At 43.1% G+C, this 20,850-nt stretch overlaps 1 protein-coding gene across 1 annotated transcript in view; it reads left to right on the forward strand.

The window, feature by feature from the left end:
- DNAH8 (dynein axonemal heavy chain 8) overlaps positions 1 to 20,850 on the forward strand; it is a 1,267,128-nt gene that overhangs the window by 1,223,465 nt on the left and 22,813 nt on the right. Inside the window, 3 exon segments of the mRNA XM_030199255.1 lie at positions 4,435 to 4,591; positions 11,705 to 11,857; positions 17,424 to 17,613. Coding sequence (XP_030055115.1) covers positions 4,435 to 4,591; positions 11,705 to 11,857; positions 17,424 to 17,613 — 500 coding nt within the window.

The following is a 20,850-nucleotide window of genomic DNA, read 5'->3' on the forward strand; positions in this document are numbered from 1 at the left end:
GTATGGTAGAGATTCTCTAAAGTTCCTGAGTGACTTTTGTAGGTTTTTATATTACTTCATATATTGGATGTTGGGTTTGTATTTAGCTCATACTTCTCATTGTACTGAAGGTGAGTTGCATTCATGTACAACAGGTATTTTCCTGTCCCTGGAGATTTACAGTCTAAGTTTGTACAGGAGGCAATGGAGAGTTAAATGGCTTGCCAAGCTGTCAAGGAGCAGCAGTGGGATGTGATCCCTGGCTTCCCTGGTTCTCAGTCTGCTTCTCTAACCATTAGATAACAGATAATACTTTGTCCCAACATGTTTGGTAACTGTACAGTAAACTAAAGACCAGCAGATCTAAAGCCTGGTGGCCATTTGGCAACTTATCAAAACTTTTGATAGGCTATTTTGTGGTTGCCAGTAAACCACAGAATTTCTGTTACAGTGCTGCTAAACACCACTGTTCACGTAGCCAACAGGAAGATGCTGGACTGGGGAGCTAGGACTGATTGGGAGTCCAGTGTTAAAGTACCTGCATATATTTCCAGAATACTGCAAATACTGTTCTGTTTAATAATTTGCGTTATTGTGGTACATTATTTGGATGTTTTTGGTACATTCAGTGTGTATAATACCATCAGTAATAGAGATACTAGGGGGAGATAGCTGGTGCATACTCACCAGAGCTGTGTTCAAAGTACCCCTACTATCCCTTTACTGCTTACGTGGGTATTTCCCCCACCCTAAGGATTTTAACTAGTCCCACCCCAACCTAGCCTCCCCAAACAGCTGAGTCACCGACCGACTGACCGACTGCATATACCTATGAGGATTTTAACCCTCCCCTCTCTCCTGGCCCTACATGTTGCACAGAAAAGTCTGCTCTCCCTGATGTCAAAACCTGGCTAAGCCTCTGATCCTTTTCCTCTGAGTGAACTCCATTTACCACCTCCCTCTGTCTTCTTCCACTTAACCAGTTTCTAATTCAGTTAGTGACTTTTCGGTCCAGCCTGAGGACCTACGCAGGACCATGTCAAAGGCTTTACTGAAATCTAAGTACACAACATCTAGCACTCCCCCTAAATCCAACTATTTTCTCACCCAGTCAGTGAAGTTAATCAGATTAGTCTGATGAGAGCTTCCTGTAGTAAAACCATTCTGCCTCGGGTCCTGCCAGTGACGTACCGAGGGCGAGGCGGTGGGGGCAGTCCACCCCGGGTGCACGCCGCTTGAGGGGTGCAGAAAGCAGCCGCGTGGCTGTCGGCTCCGCTGGTTCCCTGCCCCCTCTGCCTCGGAACAGGTGCTGTACCCGGGGGGGGGGGGGGGGGAACGCCGCTGCACCCGGTGGGAGGGGGGTTGTGCAGCATTGATCCGCCTCGGGTGGCAGCCGACCATGGATCGCCACTGGGTCCTGCAATCCATTTGATTCCAGAAACCTCACTATCTACTGTTTTAAAAGTGTTTCCATTAATTTACTTGCCACTTAGGTAAGACTAACTGGCGTGTAGTTCCCAACTTCCTCCTTACTTCCGCTTTTGTGGAGAGGGATTGCCTCCCTTTCTTCCGACTCTAGAGACGCATTGAAAATGTCAGACTGTAGAGCCACTAGAACTTCCTTCAGTACTCTCATCCCATCTGGCCCCATTGCTTTGTCTACTTTTAGTTTAGCCAGCTCCTCACAAACACAGTCTTTTGAAATTTTAAAGGTGAAGAATCGTTCTGTGTAACTTGTAAAGTTGTATAAATAAATTCTTTTGAATATTGACCTCATAGTGCATGCATCATGTCAAATAAGTCTCCCAAACCAGTGCTCGACTCCTCATTCCAATTTTGTATAAGTGTATATGGGGGTTCCAGTTCCAGAACAATCCGATATAATACCTTGGTATAGTATAAATAGCATGTTTAAGGTGTCAATGCTCCTAGGATACCAAATTTATTAATGCTGTCCAATGCTGTCCGTACGCCAAGCCCCCTCCCTACCCATCTTCAAATCTCTGCTTAAAACTCACCTCTTCAATGCTGCTTTCGGCACCTAACCTTTCATGAAATATAGTATGCCCTATCAGACGGACTCTACACTTGTCTTTAGATTGTAAGCTCCTTGAGCAGGGACTGTCCTTCCATGTTAAATTGTACAGCACTGCGTAACCCTAGTAGCGCTTTAGAAATGTTAAGTAGTAGTAAGTAGTAGTAGTAATGAATACCCAGAACAACTGTAAATGTAAATAGTGAATGTGCATTACAAAGTCACATTAAGCGCACGCTAATCATAAGTACTTAAGCACTGCCATGCTGGGAAAAGACCAAAGGTCCATCAAGCCCAGCACTCTGTCTCCGACAGCGGCCAATCCAGGCCTCAAGAACCTGGCAAAACCCCAAAATTAACGATCAGTGGACTCTTCCTTCAGTAGCACTGCTTTGTAAAAGGAGCCCATACACTATAGATAGCCCCCAAAGGTAAGCAGAAACAAATCGGAGATAGTTTTTCTTTACTCAGCACGTAGTTAGACTCTGGAACTCATTGCCGGAGAAGGTGGTGATGGCAGCTGGCCTTGCTGAGTGTAAAGGGGGTCTGGACAGATTCCTGAAGGAAAAGTCCATTGATCGTTATTAAATTTGGGGTTTTTGCCAGGTTCTTGGGGCCTGGATTGGCCACTGTCGGAGAGAGAGTGCTGGGCTTGATGGACCTTTGGTCTTTTCCCAGCATGGCGGTGCTTTTGTGCTTATGTGAAACAAATTAAGAGAAAAGAATAGAGATAGCTTAGAAAAGGAGATCAGAGAGAGGAATCACTAAGTACAGCAAGTTTCACAGTCCCTAAAATCCCTGAGAAAACATGGTGCAGAGAGCTGACAGCAAACTCTTTTTGGATAGTAGTGCAGCAAAAAAAAAAAAAATCCAAGCATTTGAAGAGGAATTAAACAAAAAGTCAAAAGGCTAAACTTTTGCAACCCATAAAAAGAAGTCTGCAAATGAGTTAGGAGCTGAAATAATGCTCAGGGAGAATATAGCCATAGCAGAAACACTAACGAGCATTTTCGAAAAAGAAGAGCGCCCATCTTCCGACGCAAATCGGGAGATGGGCGTCCTTCTCTCAGGATCGCCCAAGCCGATTTTGGGCATCCTCAACTGCAGTCCACCACGGGGACGACCAAAGTTCATGGGGGCGTGTCGGAGGCGTAGCGAAGGCGGGACTAGGCGTGCTTAAGAGATGGGCGTCCGCAGCTGATAATGGAAAAATGAAGGGTGTCCCTGACGAGCATTTGGTCGACTTTACTTGGTCCATTTTTTTTCACGACCAAGCCTCAAAAATGTGCCCAAACTGACCAGATGACCACCGGAGGGAATCGGGGATGACCTCCCCTTACTCCCCCAGTGGTCACTAACCCCCTCCCACCCTAAAAAAAAAATTAAAACTTTTTTTTTGCCAGCCTCTATGCCAGCCTCAAATATCATACCCAGCTCCATGACAGCAGTATGCAGGTCCCTGGAGCAGATTTAGTGGGTGCAGTGCACTTCAGGCAGGCTGACCCAGGCCCATCCCCCCTACCTGTTACACTTGTGCTGGTAAATGTGAGCCCTTCAAAACCCACCCGAAATCCACTGTACCCACATGTAGGTGCCCCCCTTCACCCCTTAGGGCTGCGGTAGTGGTGCACAGTTGTGGGGAATGGGTTTTGGGGGGGGGCTCAGCACCCAAGGTAAGGAAGCTATGCACCTAGGAGCAATTTGTGAAGTCCACTGCAGTGCCCTCTAGGGTGCCCGGTTGGTGTCTTGGCATGTCAGGGGGACCAATGCACTACAAATGCTGGCTCCTCCCATGACCAAATGCCTTGAATTTGGTCGTTTTTGAGATGGGCGTCCTCGGTTTCCATTATCGCCAAAAACCGGGGACGACCATCTCTAAGGACGACCATCTCTAAGGTCGACCTAAATGTTGAGATTTGGGCATCCCCAACCGTATTATCAAAACGAAAGATGGACGCCCATCTTGTTTCGATAATAGCGGTTTCCTTGCCCCTTCGCCGGGACGTCCTTAGAGATGGGCGCCCTTAGAGATGGTCGTCCTTGTTCGATTATGCGCCTCCACGGCGCCCTTTTATTACAGTGTGGCAACTTTTTGCACTTACCGAACATTAACATCAAAAATTAGCTCGTAATACGTGCAAACACTGTGTGATAACTGCTGGGAGCATGCCCAGCATGTCCCCTGAGGTACCACACAGAAAAGTACCTCATCACACAATATGAGCATTTGCAGTTAACATGGATGCACTTCACGCCTCTTCTGCATAACTACCACATACTAGCTGCAATATGCGTTCGACACCAGGTCTTACCTAGAGGAGGTACCATATATAAATAACTTACCTTTTGCTCTTTCCATAGTGGAAATAATACTGAAAGAGTAATTAATTTAATTCACTGGGGTATGCTTATTTTCCCAGCTACCAGAGTAACACAGCAGCTGACGTTCTGGACACCATTACCAATATTCAACCAAAGGAAGGGGGAGGTGGAGCAGGAGAAACCCGTGAAGCACTTGTATACCGAACAGCTCAGGATATGCTGGATAAACTGCCTAAAGATTACATACCCCATGAGGTAAGATGCGTGTAAGAGAACAAAACGTATTGTGTGCAGTTCTTGTTGCCCCCATCTCAAAAGGGACATAGTAGAACTAGAAAAGGTTTAGAGAAGGGTGACAAAAGGACTAGGCAGGTTAGGGCTTTTGGAAAAAAGACGATGGAGAGGTGATATGATGGAAGTTTATAAAATCCAAAGTGGGGTGCAATGATTAAATAGGGAACAGTTGTTTAAGCTTTGAAACAAGAGGACGGTCCATGAAACTAACAATTACAGAGAAGTCAGAGAAAGCATTTTTCATGCAACACATTAAATCTGTTCCTGGAGGATATGGTCAGAGAATAATTTAGTGGTGTTCCAAAAAGGTTTGGACAAGTTTCTGAAGGAACAAGCCCTTAAAAATGGTTAGCCAACTAGACAGACCATCCATTGCTTGTCATTTGAAATGACCTATGAGAAACTTGATTTACGTTTTGGGAAATTCTGGGTATGTATGACCCAGAATGACCACTGTTAAGAGACAGGATGTTGGGCTTGATGGACCTTGGTCTGACTCAGCTTGGCTTTTCTTATGTTCTTAAAATCCATAACACGACAGTGGAAATGACCAAAAAAAGAAGTTCTTTTATTGGCATTCTGCACACATGAATATGACAAAAGAATACAGGATCACTTGCTTCAAAGTGTGGAGTTTTGTGTCTCTGCATTCAGTGTAAATTTCACCTACTGAGGCACTCCTAGTATTATAAATACACTAAGATCCTACTGTGTCTGACCGTTAGCAGGGCATATAGTGTAGGAACCAGGGGCATAGCTACCATTGAGCGAGCCTGGCAAAAGAATAGCCGCTGTGCGAAATATTTCCTCAATTATTACTTTAAAAGGAGTGAAGCCTGTGAAAAGTGGGATTACTTTAATCAGTAGGATCTGAATTAGAGACTTAAGTATATGTATTGTTAAATAACTTCTGGTTTTTAAAAGAGAGAGAATGTAATCAGATGTATTATTTCTAACTAATATTGGACAATAAGTATGTTTTCAATGAAATGATTTGACTTTACACCGTATTGGCCTTGAAGAAGCCAATCAGATGATCAATGTGGAATAATGAATTAGACGAGTAATATCTGGGGATAATCAGGTTAATACCACGTTTTTTTTTTCTGTTTACTGTTTAATTGATCTCCTTGTCTTGATTCACTCTCCCTATTTAGTGGTCTAAGGAAGAGAATAGAATTACCTGATTGAAATAATTCCTAAATATTACCTTCTCTGTATTTCTGGCATGTTGTTTTATCGCTTGTAAAAATTTAAATGGTTATATAAAAAAAAAAAAAGAATAGCCACTGTGCTGCCTGATGCTGTCTAAGGCCACAAATTTCCCACTGAGGTCAACATGAGCTACCATACATAACAGCCCACCGTAGGTTGCAAGTCACCACTTAACAAGCAAAATAAACAGTATTGGAATAGGAGAAAGGGTCTAGAAAATGGAAATGGTGATAAGGAAGGGTGGTTAGTTATTTTGTTAATTTATGTGATTGCATTTTCATAAGTGATATATAGTTTTTCCTCTCCCTGGGGGCTAGGTAATTTATATATTGGGCTCCTATTGAGATATACGTGGGGAAGCTATTGCTTGTCCTGGGATTGGTATCATGGGATGTTGCTACTCTTTGGGTTTCTGCCAGGTACTTGTCACCTGGATTGGCCACTGTTGGAAACAGGATACTGGGCTTGATGGACCATTGGTCTGACCCAGTATGGCAATTCTTATGCTCTCCCATGATTTCATTTTTAAGTTAATATTTATTTTTATGCTAATACTGTATTTTTTTAATAATGTAAACTTCTTTGAGGATTCTACTTGCAAAAGATGGTTTATAAATATAGATTCATAGATGATTTTTGAAATTAGCTATTACACTTAATAGTTTACAGTTTATTCATTTGAAATACTGCCTATCCCAAAATAAAATCTAAGGGGTCCTTTTCCTAAGGTGCATTAATGGTTTTTGCACATGCTAAATGCTGTGCAGTCCGGGTTACAAGGAACGTAATGCACTCTAATTCATTAGAATGCACCATGGGCCCTATTTATTAAGCAGCGCCAAAGGTATGTTAGCGTTTTTTTGCACGCACTAATCATTAACACAAGCTCAACACTAAGTTGCCCATAGGAATACATGGGTGACTCTAGCGTTTAGCGCATGCTAAAAATGCTAGCGTGGCTTAGTAAACAGGGCCCTAAATCTATTAGCATACCTTGGTAAAAGGACCCCTAAGAGCTTTACAAAAGAAAAAAAAATAATCACATAGAGGTCCTACAGTAAGAATTAGCCTTAGAGCTAAGGCCATTTTTACTGCAGATGGCAAAAGATTTCTTTTCTATTACTTTCGTTAATAGCTGTGTGTTAATATTGGAACCAAGACTAAATATGCTGTAATATAAATTGAGCTACCACCCTCATAAAACACAAAGATACATTTCTTTATACTTTTTTTGTTTTCCTTTGCTGTTTTTAAGAGTGCCCTCAATATACAACCACTATTCAAGGCAATACATTCCTTTGCCGAGTGGTGTAGCACTTTCTTTCATCGGGGCACTCTTAAATTATTTGTGTGTGCTGTAGCCAATAATATAGTGCTAAAACGAATAAATAACTCAAAACGTGAACTTATCTCTTAACATTGTAGCGATGTGTACTGTGTTTCTCAACTTGTCACTTCACTCTCATCAGCCCTTGCTCTGGCCGAATCTGGCTTCCCCTGAACACGTTTCGGCAAAGGAATGTATTGCCTTGAATAGTGGTTGTATATTGAGGGCACTCTTAAAAACAGCAAAGGAAAACGAAAAAAGTATAAAGAAAAGTATCTTTGTGTTTTATGAGGGTGGTAGCTCAATTTATATTACAGCATATTTAGTCTTGGTTCCAGTATTATATAGTATCATCGTTTACCAAAGACTGTGGGATTTGATTTCATGTATTTCCATTGTGTGCACAGGAGCCAACATTTCAAAATTATTGGGGGTACTAAGCCCAGTGGAAATAACTCCCCCCCCTGGACACATTCAATGAATATTCTCTATATTGGGGGTGCTCAAGCACCCACAGCACCCACAGAGTCGGCTCCTATGATTGTGTGTTAATATTGCCAGTAACGTCGGGCCATTTAAAAAAATGACCACATGAGCACTTTCCACCACCTATTTAGGTGGCATTTGGAATCCAGCGTAAACCGTACACTAACCAGTTATCATGCAGTAATGCAGATGCACTAACTGATTAGCACAGAAGTACCCCTCTCTACACCGGATATGCTCCCTGCCCCCCAAAAAACCAATTAAGGTGCATTTAGCACACGCACGTGCCAAGACTAACATGAGATGCTGTAGTGTGTCCTGCGTTAGACTTTTTTTTGTTGTTGTTGCGTTAGGCAGGCATTAGCACCTAATGCAGCTTTGTGAAAGAACCCCATAATAACTCAAAAACAAAATCACATTAAAGTTAACAATCAGGGTCCAGAGGCCTAGTTTCAATTGATGTATGTAAAATTAATAATCAATTGTTTAATAAAAATTACATACCATTATTCAGGGAGGAAGTTATCAATTTGGGCTACCATTAACATAGTAACATTGTAGATGACAGCAGAAAAAGACCTGCACGGTCCATCCAGTCTGCCCAACAAGATAACTCATATGTGCTACTTTTTGTGTATACCTTACCTTGATTTGTATCTGTCTTTTTCAGGGCACAGACCGTATAAGTCTGCCCAGCACTAACCCCACCTCCCAACCACCAGCCCTGCCTCTGCCATCCAATCTCCGCTAAGCTCCTGAGGATCCCTTCCTTCCAAACAGGATTCCTTTATGTTTATCCCACTCATGTTTGAATTCCTTTACCGTTTTCATCTCCACCACCTCCCGCGGGAGGGCATTCCAAGCATCCACCACTCTCTCTGTGAAAAAATACTTCCTGACATTTTTCTTGAGTCTGCCCCCCTTCAATCTCATTTCATGTCCTCTAGTTCTACCGCCTTCCCATCTCCGAAAAAGGTTCATTTGCGGATTAATACCTTTCAAATATTTGAACGTCTGTATCATATCATCCCTGTTTCTCCTTTCCTCCAGGGTATACATGTTCAGGTCAGCAAGTCTCTCCTCATACGTCTTGTAGTAAAAGTGGTTACCTTAGCGGGGTTTAAAAAAGGCTTGGAAGGCTTCCTAAAGGAAAAGCCCATAGACCATTATTAAAATGGACTTGTTACTATGTTATGTTACCATTAAGACAGGTAATTTTACCACAGGTCATGCTATTTTAGTGGAGGGTCCCATCGTATGCAATGAGACCATGTGCTAGAATCTTAAGAGTAACTCACATTGATAACTTCCTCCCTCAATTCGCATGAGCTTGAACCTGTTAAATCTTGGAAAAGCCAGGCCTAGCTACTACCTGGATGGAAGACACTTTTTCCTCCTCCAGGAACATAAGGTTCTATGGGCAGAAGAAGACAGTGGTAAACCAGTGCAATAGGGAAACCAATTGCCAAAGCATGTGAAAATCAGACAAGGCATTTACCACCACCAGGGCCACCGAAAAACTAGGCTGGGCCCGGGGCAAGGCTGCCCCACCTCCGCCCCCCCCCCCCCCCCCCCCTCGTCGCTGCAGTCCGCGGTCTCACCTGCCTGCCTCCACGGCTCCGGGCCCCCTTCATTCAAAGTGGCAGTCGCAGATCGCGTCTCTTCTGGCCTTCCCTCCCTGTGTCCCGCCCTCGTCTGATGTAACTTCCGGTTTCCGCGAGGGCAGAACACAGGGAGGAAAGGCCAGAAGAGAGGCGATCTGTGACTGCTGCTTTGAATGCAGGGGGCCCAGAGCCGAGGAGGCAAGCAGATGAGACCGGGGACTGCAGCGCCGGCGGCCTGACCCCGGCGCTGGGCCCCCCCCCCCTTGGAGGCCCGGGCTCGGGGAACTTTGCCCCCCTCCCCTGCCCTCCCTCTCGGCGGCCCTGACCACCACCATTATTAAGAAATACAAAAATACTTGTGAACTTTCAGTGGCATTATCTGTACAGTGCTGCTGAAAATTCTTACAGACCGCCTGAGCACTATCCAGATATTGCCAGGGTAGAGCGAGGGCATCGTGTGGGCATTCTGCCTAAGTCTATAGATAGCTGGTGATAATCAGCCACTATCTATGTACCCATATAGCAAAAGGCTATCCTAAATGTATCTGCACAGCTATACAGATAATGGAGGCCCTCTCAGCTGTATATGTATATCCAGCACTGCTGCTTCTGTGGATCGTGGCTCTGAATAATTCCACGGCCAGAAATTTACCAAGAGGTGATCATAGCATTTGAATATGAACCTGATTAAAATTAGGACAATAAAAGAAAATTAACATGGGGATAAGACCAACCGAGAGAGGAGAAAAACAATTTTTGGGTGATTGGGTGTTCATTTTTTACATGAAGTTTCTTGACCTCCCTTACTGTTTTATGGTTTATTTAAACTTTCTATACTTCCCAAACTAACTAATAGAACTGAGCAGTGTACAAATACATTTAAAAGGAATCAAAAGATGGAAAAAGAATGGCAATATGTGATAGTACAGAAAACATCCACACAAGAAAAAATAGAACATATCCAAAACCATATTGTGGAAAAGCTAAAATCACAGGAATGCTGTTGCCCAAAGGGGAAAGCCCTTATTCATCTCCCTGGTCAGTACCAAATGCCTGCCCAAAAAGCCATGTTTTTAGCACAGTTTTAAATTCTTTCAATGAGGAAATACCACAAAGAGTCAATGACGAATTATTCCAAGTAGCAGGGGCCAAAAAAATGAAAGGTGGAATGCCTTGTACTTGCATGTTTTGGTCCTGGAAGGATATGTATGAAAGGTTTTTTCCCTAAAGTTTTATATAATTTTATAGTAGAAAGAAACAGTGGAGTAGCCAGATGGCCAATTTTGGGTAGACCTGAGCACAAAATAGGTGGGCACAAAAGTTTCTCTTCACCCCTGCCTGCAGTTTGGCATCTATGCCTTCCCTCCCCTTCTGGTGATTCATCATCTCTCCTGAGAGGGCCTCCACTATCTGTATCCCAGTATACCTTTTAAAATCTTCACTTCCAAAGGAAGCAAGCAATGTCTCACATATGTTGTTCTTGCCGGCCCTAAACCTACCCTCTGACTCAGTCTTGCCTATGTGGAAACAGGAGCATGTATCAGAGGGCAGGCTCTGGGGTTGATGCAAGCAGTGTGTGTGTGTTGCAACTGGCTGCTGGTGACCTCTGAAAGTATAGTCTTGAAAAGGTACACTGGGGGAGGGGGGTTAAGAGACCCAGGAGATGCCAGATCACTAGCAGGGAGGGGAGGGATAGGTGCCAAGAGTATTCAGATGGCTGGGTTTGGGAATTCCCACCAGCCACAGCAAGGATGTACTGCTGCTGGATGAGCCTATGCCCATCAGTGGCTACACTACTGGAAAGAAAGCTTTAAAGAGACTCGGGATCAATATTCAGCCATAACAATGAGCTACAGCATTTAAAGAATATATACACATCCACAATCCAAATAGACAGTGCTTGTCACTATCCATATAATAAAGTAGTTTAAGATAGGACAGCATTTTTCTGGCCTAACTTAAAACACTTAACTCTATAGATGGCAGCTGAGTTTCACTATTAACCATATGGCCAGTTGAAAATGTCCTTGCTCCACCCTGGCACTATTGAGGCAATTCTATAAGTGGGCGTCGAGATGCCACATGGTGAAACCCTATTCTATAACGGCAGATGACCAGATTCAGTTATAAAATGCTAAGATGACCCAATAACAGCACAACAACTGCAGTTGCCTAAATGCGTAAGGATGCATGTAACTTACTCTCTTCTGTAGTTAAGCACTTGAGAGACACTCCTGTGTTCCAGTGCTGACTTACGCTTGCAGAATCTGGGCACCTAGATCCCATTATAGAATTCGGCCTTAGTGCCCACCTAACCTTTGCCGCACTTTTTGGAATTGCCCTTTAAAGGGATAAGTCACTTTGCTTTTCTGTTATTCAGTAGGTCGGACTGCAAAATATACTTTAAAGACTGATGCAAATTACATGTCCTATGTCTCACAGGTAAAAACACGTTTAATGAAAATGGGACACCTTAACCCAATGAATATCTTCCTTCGGCAAGAAATTGATCGAATGCAAAAAGTTATCTCACTGCTTCGAAACAGTTTGAGCGATCTCAAATTAGCAATTGAAGGAACCATAATTATGAGTGAAGTAAGTATATATTTCTTTAATTTCAGTTGGATCATTTTTGTCATCAATGAAATTATTTCTCCACACATTTGGGCTGAAGCCTAGCAAAGGAGGAAGAGCTCCTAAAAACAAAGTTCAAGGGGAAGGCCTTGGGCAGGGACTTACTTAAAGTAGGAGGCTAAAACAATGCGCTCTGCAAGAAGATGGTCTAATCCGCAGCCTCTTCTGATCAGCGATTGGCAAATGGTACCATGTTAACTGATGACTTTATGATGTGGATGAGACCTACTTAAAACCCCAGAAATCATCTGACTGTTTACCAAAGTCAGATCTGAACTAAGGGCTTTAGCAGTGACTAGCTAATACTAATTGCATAATTTTGCCCCTCCAAAAATGATTTATTTATTTATTTGGGATTTAGTTCAATCCTTTTCAGTGGTAGTTCAAGGCAAGTTATATTCAGGTATAGATGAGTGTTTTAGATCACAAAATTATGAGGCTCATTTGAGAAAGAGAAAAATGTCAAAAAAGTTGCATAAAGCAGCATTTGGACGTTTTTCTCACAAAATCGTCCAAATCAGTATTTTCAAAATCTATTTTTCAGATGTTTTTCTATCTTGTTCTTCTATAATGCATCCAGATCTCAAGAGGGTGTGTCAGGGGCATGGTAAGGGCGGGATGTGGGTGTTCCTAAGACTTAGACCTTTTTCAGCCATAATGGAACAAAACAAAACCCTAAGATGTTTTGAGCTAGACCTGTTTTTATAAAGAAAAGGCATAAAAAGATGCCCCAAATGACCACTGGAGGAAATCAGGGTGACACTCCAATGCCTCCTCCCAGTGGTCACTGACCCCTTCCCACCCCCCAAAAATGTGAATAAAAGTATGACTTACCAGCCTCTATGACAGCCTCAGATGTTAAAGTCAGGTCTATTAGAGCAGCATGCAGGTCCCTGGAGTAGTGTAGTGGTCGGTGGAATGCACTATCTCCCTCTACCTGTCATACTTGTGGTGGAAACTGTGACCCCTCCCAAAGTCACCAAAACCCTATTGTACCCACATATAGGTGCCCCCTTCACCCATAAGGGCTATTGTAGTGGTGTACATTGGGGGGTAGTGGGTTTTTGAGGGCTCAAGGGACAAGATAAGGGAGCAAAAGTGAGATGTGTACCTTGGAGATTTTTTATGAAGTGCATAGAAGTGACCTCTAGGGTGCCTCGTTGCTCTCCTGGGATGTCTAAGGGACTAGACAACTAAAATTACTAGCTGCTTCTACATCCCAATGACGTGAATTTCTACGTTTTGCACTTATTCTTTTTTTTTTAATGAACCAAATAAACAAAATGTCCAAAGCACAAAACCTTCTTCGAAACAGTATTTTTGGGAAAAAAAATAGACATTTTTCTTTTTTGAAAATTACCTTCTTTTCTATTTGGATTTTGGACATTTTGTGCAAAATATTCAAAGTCGGACTTACACGTTATATCGAAAATGCCCCTCTGCATCAAGGGATCCCAATGCCAAGTGTCAAACAAAGGTGAGAAAGCATCATCAGCTTCTATCTTCACCAGTCTTGTGTTAGTTACTCTTCAAAAGAAATTAATTACAGTTACTAGTTACTTCTCATCTTAAAGTAATAGTTACACTAATTACATTACTAATCTAGGAAAGTAATTGAGTACTGATTACAGTTACTTGCTTAGAGTAACTAATTGCTTTTCCTTAACCGATACCACATTCAAGAATACTTATGGTAAAAGCCTTATGGTACGTGAAGTAAAATATCCATCTTATATACAACCGCGATGTGAATATTGCATAACTTCTTCTCTTGATGCTTATTTCAAGGAGTTTTGACTAACTCATGCCAACCAACCTCTCATGTCATGTCATGTTGTGCTAGTTACGTTTCAAAAGTAATTACGCACAGTTACTGGGATAGTGAATAAGTAGTTAACCACTTCATTGATTACTGCAAAAAGTAATTAACTACAATAACTAATTACTAGTAACTCAACATCGCATTGCACTGATCCTCACTAGTGCATAATGCCAGAATTAAGTAGATCAAGACTGCTTTCATCCCTTCTTCCAATCATCCCCACAGATCTGGAGGATCACACTAGCCTTCAAATTCCAAGTCCTTGATAAACCTCGAGTGAGGCAGAAGAATATCACCTCCTCCTGCATTAGTAGTTTTTAATGAGGAGTTGCAAAAGAAGAGAGGGGAAGGTCCCCATCCAGTTAAATCACACTGGCTGGCTCCCCCACTGATGTTCAAAGCACTTAATCAGACAGAATATATTCCTCCTCACAGGAAAAAGAGTAGGAACAGCACCATGAAAAACATTATATCAGTTTACGATTAGAGGGATGACTAGCTCAATAATAACAAAAACTGGTCATCCAGTTAGCTCTGGATCGAATTTCCCTCCACTATCCAGTCATTCTAATAAACCAAGATTAGCGTCATTTCAATGTAGTTGTCAGTTAATCACAAACATTCCGTTGAAGGACACCTTTGTTTCATATCTGCCCATTAATACCAGATTGATTATCAATAAAACTAAAACTATTAAAGACTAGATTGAGGAGTCGCAATCTGGTTTTAGACTAATTACAGAAACTTGGTTATGATCTAAGGATGACCCTATCCTCAATGAAATATGTCCTACAGATTACATCGCCCATCTCACAAGGGAAAAGAAAAGAGGAGGTGGCATTGGTTTAATATATGTCTTTCTTCAAAGTCACCATCACTTCTGAACTCCTAACACCCCGTCTAGAAATTATTGCATATATCTCTAATGACTCACTGGCAAACCATTTTAGTATCTTATTGCTTTACCATCCTCCAGGTAATTGGAATGCAGTTGAAGAGGAACTCACTGAGTTCATCTCTAACACATGTATTAAATCAGATAACCCTATTACTGATAGGTGACATTAATCTCCATTTAGACAAACTTGAAGACCCACATACTAAACGTTTTCTAGATTTCCTTAAAACTTGGCAGTTCTCTACTCTCTTTGGAAATTCTTCCCACAAAAAAGGCCATTCGTTAGATCTATTAACATACCGATTTACTGATCCAACAAACGTCTTTATTTCTAATTCTGTATGGACTCCTGTCCCATGGTCTGATTATAATAAGTTATCTTTAACCCTCCACTGGAAAGAAGACACAAATCAAGAATAAAAGTTCAGGTCTCCTCCTTCACATCAAGAGGTAAAATTGATTCCTCTACCTTCTGGTCCAAAATACCTTTTGACCAATTAGGATCCATTTCTCAGTCATCAAACTTCATACATGGCTGGAATACTATATGCTTAGATCTTTTAAAAGATATAGCTCCTGCAAAAACAAAGATTAGACCAGCCAAAAAACTGTCTCTATGGTTCAATGATGAACTATTAGAGGCAAAAAGATGATGCAAGTGTCTAGAAAGAATATGGTCCAAAGCAAAAACAGAAGATAACTGGAGCAACTGGCGAGAATTACTAAAAGAATACAAATATAAAATTTAAAAAAAGCCAAAACTAACTATTATGCTAAATATGTAGGTGGGTTCATATTAAATACCAGAAAGCTCTATGCTGTGATTAATGATCTACGTAACAGACAATCCCTCACCATAACCAATGAATCTACTCCCTCTGCAGACGAACTAGCAAATTAGACAAGATATGAAAGGCTCCATTACCAATATTGGTACATACAAAAAGATATAAATAGGAGACCCTGGAAAGAGAGTTAAGAAAAATAGTGAAAAGCAGAAAAAAACCCCCCACTGGGACTAAATCAATGCTCAGCCAACAAATGCATCCAATGCACCTAAGCGCAATAGCAGTATAAGAACTTTTTTGAAGCCAACTGTATTTCCAACTGCTACAATGTAGCATGGTTGCAACTAGTGCACATCTCAGCGCAGTTCCAATAAAAAAATAGAGAGAGCTGCAACTTGGTATCCATCCACACATTCACATTCCATTAATAGCTTGATGACCTGCCAGTTCATTTGATCATGCAGTTCCTACAAGGACTGTTTAATTCAAAGTCAACCACAGAGATGATATACCATGTTGTCTATAAGATCCACATGTTCTGCCCTAGGCAGCCTTATACTAATCTTCATAGCATAGCTCTAAAATGTGTGCTATTCTCAGTTCTTAGGATTTTTTGTGCTGCAGTCACTTCCTGCCATGGTATATGAGCAACGCATTGTGCGTAATGTAGTCTCACACGTACTGCAACCACCCCTGCTTGTCTGTATAAGCTTTATTACCAATGGTCTTTTCTCCTGCAAAGATCTCATTTTTCTCTCAGGCGAGCTTGAATCCTTTTCTACCTGCTGTTATTTCCTGCCCTTGCTCTGATGGGTCAGCAAGGGTATAACCTTTCTCTCCAATCAAGGACTGCCCTCTATATCTGTATCCTGGTTTCAGACTCTGGCCTTGTCGGTGTTCTTCTTGGTCCCTCTGTCCCTACAAGCTCAGACACTTCCATCTTGCCTCAGAACCATGTACGTCTCTGCTCCCCTGGAGTGAACTTGTCTTTTTACCAATACTGCACAACTCAGCACCTCACCTCTGAACTACCTGCCAATTCTCCCACTTCTGCCATAAAGCCTTTTCTCTTCAAAACTCCAGCTCCACCCACTGTTGTTGCATTCAGAACTGCAAAGTCTCTTGCCTTAGGGCAACAAGCTTCTGAGAATCTACAAACTGTAAGACACTCTTTTACAAAGGTGCACTAGCGTTTTTAGCACACGCTAACCGTGTAGACGCCCATAATATTCCTCTGTGCATCTACATGGTTAGCGCATGCTAATTTTTAGTTCACTTTTGTAAAAGGGGCCCTAAGTAAATTAGCTACATTTATTCAATAAAGTAAATTTCAGAAAAGAACTGTGCTGATGTGCTAAAAGTTATACTTCCTGGCTATTAGTTCATAAGTACATAAGTAATGCCATACTGGGAAAAGACCAAGGGTCCATCGAGCCCAGCATCCTGTCCGCAACAGCGGCCAAACCAGGCCACCAGGCCAAGGCGCCTGGCAAGCTTCCCAAACGTACAAACATTCTATACATGTTATTCCTGGAATTGTGGATTTTCCCAAGTCCATTTATTATAGCACTTGAATGCTTTAAAAGGCCAGGAAACCCTCCTCAAACACAATTGTACAACCTTCATGGGATTCGTATCTTGTGTAACTGATTCATCCTGCTTCTCAGCATAGATGGTGAAGTTTTCCATAGACAACAAGATGAATCAGTTGCATGTACCCATCCACTTCCTAGAGGGTTGACTCCCAAGCTCTGCAATAGACTGAGGACACTCCTGAGGCTCAGAAAAAACCTGAACTCTGAGAGAGATGATCCATTTTGGTAGTCACTTTTGTGACTCGTTCATCCTACTATCAATGGAAACTCCTCATTGCAGGTAAGCAATTTGGTTTTCTGTCTTCTGCACCTACTCTCATTCAGTCTGAGGAGCAGGAAACAGACCTGGCCAGGGATTAAAAGATGTCCGTAAAGTGTTAATGACAATTGTAACATGAGCGCATTCTGATTTTCACTCTTTTAGAATTTAAGAGATGCTTTGGATAACATGTATGATGCTCGTATTCCTCAAATGTGGAAAAAAGTCTCTTGGGATTCGGCCACACTGGGATTTTGGTTTACGGAACTTTTGGAGAGGAACAGTCAGTTCAGCGCCTGGATATTTGAAGGAAGGCCAAATGTATTTTGGATGACTGGATTCTTTAATCCACAAGGTTTGTGCTTCCATGTTATCAGCATATTGCTACTTGTACAAATATTTTTAACAACAATCCAGGGAATATTACAAAACTTGGGTCAATTTTCACAGTGATCTACCTGACTACAGAGTTAAATGGCTAGATGTGACTGGCTAAACATTTTCTTCCATGAGTATTTAAAGGATGGAGGCCTGTTTTTCATAGGTGGTTATATTCTCAGGCTAATTTTCGAAAGAGAAAGACGCCCATATTTTGACCCAAATCGGGAGATGGGCGCCCTTCTCTCATGGGCACCCAAATCGGTATAACCGAAAGCCGATTTTGGGCGCCTCCAACTGCAGTCTGTTGCGGGAACGAACAGAGTTGACGGGGGCGTGTCAGAGGCGTGGTGAAGGTGGGACTGGGGCGTGTTTATCGGCCGAGAAGAGATTGGCGCCCTCGGCCGATAATGGAAAAAAGAAGGGCGGCAGTAGCGAGAATTTGGGCCGCTTTTTTTGAACCCTTTTTTTTTTAACGAACATGTCCCCAAAAAGTGCCCCAACTGCCCAGATGACCACCGGAGGGAATCGGATATGACCTCCCCTGACTCCCCCAGTGGTCACTAACCCCCTCCCACCAGAAAAAAAGAACTTTAAAAACTTTTTTTGCCAGCCTGAATGTCATACCCAGCTCCATGACAGCAGTATGCAGGTCCCTGGAGCAGTTGTTAGTGAGTGCAGTGGACTTCAGGCAGGTGGACCCAGGCCCATCGCCACCCTACCTGTTACACTTGTGGTGGTAAATGTGAGCCCTCCAAAACCCACCCGAAACCCACTGTACCCATATGTAGGTGCCCCCCTTCACCCCTTAGGGCTATGGTAGTGGTGTAGAGTTGTGGGGAGCGGGTTTGGGGGGGGGGTTGGGAGGCTCAGCACCCAAGGTAAGGGAGCTATGCACCTGGAAGCAATTTGTGAAGTTCACTGCAGTGCCCCCTAGGGTGCCCGGTTGGTGTCCTGGCATGTGAGGGGGACCAGTGCACTACGAATCCTGGCCCCTCCCACAACCAAATGCCTTGGAGTTGTTCATTTTTGAGCTGGGCGACTTCAGTTTCCATTATCGCTGAAAACCGATACCGCCCATCTCAAATCTGCTCAAATCCGATGCATTTGCCTGGCACCAACCGTATTATCAAAACAAAAGATGGGTGCCCATCTTTTTCGAAAATATGGTCAGTCCCGCCCCTTCGTGGACCCGTCCTCGGAGATAGTCGCCCATGGAGATGGGCGTCCGCATTTGATTATGCCCCTCTTAGCCACCTTAAAGGTAGTTAGTGCCAGAGATTGAGCTTCGATCTCATGCTAACCAGCAATGTTTAGCCAGTAAGTCAATCTGAGTGCACAAATAGCAGGCATAAATTTAGAAGTCTACATTAAAGCAGTGGCGTAGCCACAGGTGGGCTTGGGTGGGCCAGGGCCCACCCATTTATCGCTCAGGCCCACCCATCAGTAGCACATGTTTAGTGGTAACTGGTAGGAATCCCAAGCTCCGCCAGCTGAAGAGTTTCCCCTGATGGTAACGAAAACGCTACTCTCCACGACACCAGCACCTGCGCATGCTCAGTTTTCAGTGCATGCCTGCTGCCAAGGTGGAAAGAAGCGTTTTCCCACCAGCTGAGCTAATTTGGTTTTTATTTGGGGGGGGGGGGGGGAACACTTGGTGCCCACCCAATTCTTGCCTCGGCCCACCCAAAATCTGTTGTCTGGCTACGCCCCTGCATTAAAGTTGTATAAATTTAAGCAACTTTTCAATTGTAACCTAGTTGGGAGCAGTTTATTAATATTAAAATGAGTTACCTCAAATTGTGATAACAGTTTTAATTTGCATTCATGCAAGCAGTAACACAAATTATACTTTGGAAGATATAGTTAAGTTTCTCCATGAGCAAGCAGGATGATTTGGCCTTATTTGTGGGTGGTGCCTTTTAGAACATTAGTCTTCCATGGAACTAGATGAGCACATTTCCCATACTGAAAAACTCTTCACATCATCACTCACAACATTCCCCTAGTTCTAATTAACTAAGTTTTTTTCAATTCTGTAGTCTTCAGGGTGCGAGGTTCTTTCTTCAACGCCTCAAAAATTTTCACTTTTAATCTGGAAAGCCATATTTTTAACTAAAAATCTAGATCAGTCAATATTCAAGCTGACACCAGTCAGCGTTTTTTATGCACTGATTGCCGCCAGCTAAATTAGACCCAGATATTCAGGATCAGGCCCTGTCTGGAACTTATGCAGACCCACATAGGGGAATGTGCTATGTCTATATCTCCCCCCCCCCCCCCCCCATTCCAATCCCCCCTTCCAGAATAACAGCAGCCTCCCTTCTTTCCTCTCTCCCACCCCAGTGAAAAATGTCCATTCAAGTTAGCCCCAGCCCTGTCCCACCCCCCACCCCCCCAGGAGTAGGTTTACATTTCCTGGTAGTCAAGTAGTCTTCAGGACAGGAGCAATTCTCAGTTGCTCCTTGTCCAAGCTGGCTCCAGCATCAAAATGCCTGCTACAATCTCTACCTCTATTGGCAATCTCATAGTAGTGCGGTAGTATCACAAGGCTTCTGCTAGAGGTCACAGCAGACATTTTGATACTGTAGCTGGCCTGGGCAGGAGCGACCAGGCATCGCTCCTGCCCTAAAAATCACTTGATCACTAAGGAATGGGAAGGTAGGCCCAGGAGGGCTACTGGTGGTGGGGAGCTACTGGAGGAAGACATTGTTTGTTGGGGGAATGGGAGAGCACAGGCAGCTTCAGGCTGCTACCTGGAAGTTATGCAGATGACAGCCAATATTGAATGGCAGCACCAGCATAACTGCCATCGCCTTCACAACTCTGTCCCTGTAAGGCCCCTCTCCTGCCCACTATAAAAATGGCCTGTTAGAGCCAAAATTTAGCCTGTTAGTGCATGCCTAGTTAAGTGCCACTGAATATTGGCAGCCAGCCCACTGAGCTTGATTGAAGCGGGCAGTAGCCTCTCCTCCCCCTTAAATCACTTTGACTATCAGGCCCGTAGGATTAAATGGTACTCTGTGTATAACTAACCACCATACTGAGTGCATGCATTTTAGGTCTTGAATACAATGGACTTGATATAGAGAATGACATGGGGGCAAAGCTTGTCCTCGTCTCTGCCCCGTCCCCATCCCTGCAAGCTCTGTCCCCATCCCCGTAAGCTCAGTCTGACCCCCACCCGCACAATCTTCAAACAGTTATGATTTTG

This window comes from Microcaecilia unicolor, chromosome 3 (genome assembly GCF_901765095.1).
Source record: "Microcaecilia unicolor chromosome 3, aMicUni1.1, whole genome shotgun sequence".
NCBI lineage: Eukaryota > Metazoa > Chordata > Amphibia > Gymnophiona > Siphonopidae > Microcaecilia > Microcaecilia unicolor.